The sequence below is a fragment of the Penaeus monodon genome, chromosome 17, assembly GCF_015228065.2.
Source record: "Penaeus monodon isolate SGIC_2016 chromosome 17, NSTDA_Pmon_1, whole genome shotgun sequence".
Lineage (NCBI taxonomy): Eukaryota > Metazoa > Arthropoda > Malacostraca > Decapoda > Penaeidae > Penaeus > Penaeus monodon.
In genome coordinates, this window is record NC_051402.1 from 1,224,099 (window position 1) to 1,226,598 (window position 2,500).

The window sequence follows — 2,500 nt, forward strand, 5'->3', positions numbered from 1 at the left end:
GCCCCCTCACCCCCCTCCTCTCATGCCCCTCTCATGCCCCCTCATCCCCCTCCCCTCCTTTTTGCTTCACCTCCTTCCTCTTCCCATCTTTCCATAGCCCTTCCTCTTTTTTTCTCCTTCAGCCCCTTCTTCATTCTCTCCTCTTTTCATCCTCTTCCTTCCTCCTTCCCTCCTCCTTCCTTCCTCCTCCTCCTCTCTTCCTCATTCCCTCCTTTTCTCCCCAAACCCTTCTCCTCCTTTCCTCTCCTCTTTACCCCTTCTTCCTTCCCTCCTCTCCTCCCCCCCCTACCCCTCCCTCCTCCCTCCTCCCCCCCAGGACATCACTCGAGCGACTTTCTTAGTGTGGATGTCCCCGGGTCGACCGCGCCCGCCCTCGACATTGGCTACGATCACGCACGCTTCCTTTGGCTCCTTTGTTATATGGGGAGGGTTATCTCTCTCTCTCTCTCTCTCTCTCTTTCTTTCTTTCTTTTTCTTTTTATTTCTTTTTCTTTTTCTCTATTTTTCTTTCTGTCTGCCTTTTTTTATATCTTCTTTCTATTTCTTTCTTCTCTCTCTCTCTCTCTCTCTCTCTCTCTCTCTCTCTCTCTCTCTCTCTCTCTCTCTCTCTCTCTTTCTTTCTGTTTCACACAGACAACCTCGAATAATTATTATGTCTTAGATTAATTTACCGAACTCTTGTCATCCTTCTAACAGCTTGTGTCTCTCTCCTTGCAGACTATGGCCGCCAGAGGAAACGACTTCACTCGACTTCGAAGTCCGAGGAGGGCGAGAGCGAGGTCACGCCCCGGAAGAAACCCGCCCTCTCGCTGCACTCCTCCTCCGAGTAAGCTCTCAGCCCTCGAGGACAAGAAGCCGCCGGCGTTTTCCCCTCTGGCCTCGGGTGTCTCGCGAGGTCCGTCCCATTCTGCCGCGACGACGACGCTCGCTCGCCGTCGAGAACTCTCCCTTCTCCCCCCCGTCCCCCTCCGAACTCGTCCCTGTCTCGTTCCTTCCTTGGTCGTCCTGGTGAGGTGGTCGGCGGGAGTGTCCGACGTCCGAAACGCGCACGCACGATGTCTCTCTCTCTCTCTCTTTCTCTTTCTCTTTTTCTCTCCTTCCCTCCGCGCCTGTGATTCGCATGGCATATCTCCCCCACCCCCCTCCTATGTCTTCTTATATAGCTTTCTAAACGAGGCTCAATACACGGAGTCGTAAATTTATACTTCAGGCGATATTTATAGACAGTTGTAATGTAAAATGTGATTCATTTACACTAGCGGTGAAAGGATCCAGGCCAGCCCAGGCACGGCGCCGCCCGCCAAGAGGAAGGCTGTCGTGCTGGGAGGCCAGAAAACAACCAGAGATCTGTTGGAATATCGCGGTCTGTTGCCCTGGTTGCATTTGCTGTTTGTCTCTTCTGATGTATTTTATTTTTTTATTGATTTTTTTTTTTGGTGTATAGATGGAAACTTTTGTCTTTCAAGCCTCCCCTTCGGCCTGTAGTTTTACGCAGGTGTTGCCCACAACACCCGTAAAACATTACACTCAGTTATTGGAATATTCTTGTGCATTAGAACGTTCTTGCATATTGCAATCAATATGCCACGAACTGACAAAACCCAAAGTGCAATCAGCAAGCCGAGGGGAGTACATCTTTAGGCTAGTCAACTGTATTTATTTGTAATTTAAATTAATATTATGTATTGTAAAACATCAAAAGATTTATTCGTTAATGTTGTTTGCTGCAATAGAGGAAACTACTTTAAGCTAGATTCTGGAGTGAATTCGGAAATGAAAGTGAGCCAAATATTGTATCTACGAGAACAGGAACGCATGTCTTATTGGAAGCATTGTAGGCCTAGATGTACTGTTGTACTAAATTGAAGGTGTAGAGCAAAAAGTGGTCAGGCTCACTGACGCAGCCACGTCCCAATCTCGATGGCTGGAAAGTAGACTAAGTTATATTTAGTGGCCAAAACGTATCAGGTTATTTGCTGGAGGAAAAGGAGACCCGAACCACAGGTCTTGGTGGTAGTGAAATAACTCCTAGTGTTAGCGGCTTCGCTCGCGCGTCGCGGCCTCCGGTCTGCAGCCCACGGCGCCGACTCCACTCTCGGGCGGAGGCTTCGCGAGAGAGACTCGCTTCTGCGTCCCCGCCGTGTGTCATTCGATCTGTCATGTGAGCGAGTGACTCATATGGGGACCGAGAATGGAGTCTCCGGGAAGCCCTGGTCATGTGACAGCCGCCGCCGCCGTGGCCGCACCCGGATGGCCCTCCGCCGCGTCGCCGAGGCCCACATAGAGTAAGCTGGTGTAGGGCGCAGGGCGTCACGCGCAGCGCCTTGGTGTCCCCTCGGGCGCTGCCGGCGAGCCTCTGCTTGTACTGAATCATGGTTTATAAACTTAATGATCTCATTGTATATCGTACAACTTTTTTAAGTTAACCAACTTATAGTAATATTTGTATGAAAGGAAGAAAGAGTGTGAAGTGACTAAATATTTGAGCATTTTCTCGTTC

The 2,500-nt window shown here is 49.9% G+C and overlaps 1 protein-coding gene across 1 annotated transcript in view; it reads left to right on the plus strand.

Moving 5' to 3' along the window:
• Nucleotides 1–2,500, plus strand: part of LOC119583425 — a 15,170-nt gene that overhangs the window by 11,445 nt on the left and 1,225 nt on the right. Inside the window, exon 2 of the mRNA XM_037931895.1 lies at nucleotides 718–2,500. This exon is cut by the window's right edge and continues 1,225 nt beyond it. Within this exon, the coding sequence (XP_037787823.1) occupies nucleotides 718–830 (113 nt within the window). The 3' untranslated portion in view covers nucleotides 831–2,500. The remainder of the gene's footprint in view (nucleotides 1–717) is intronic.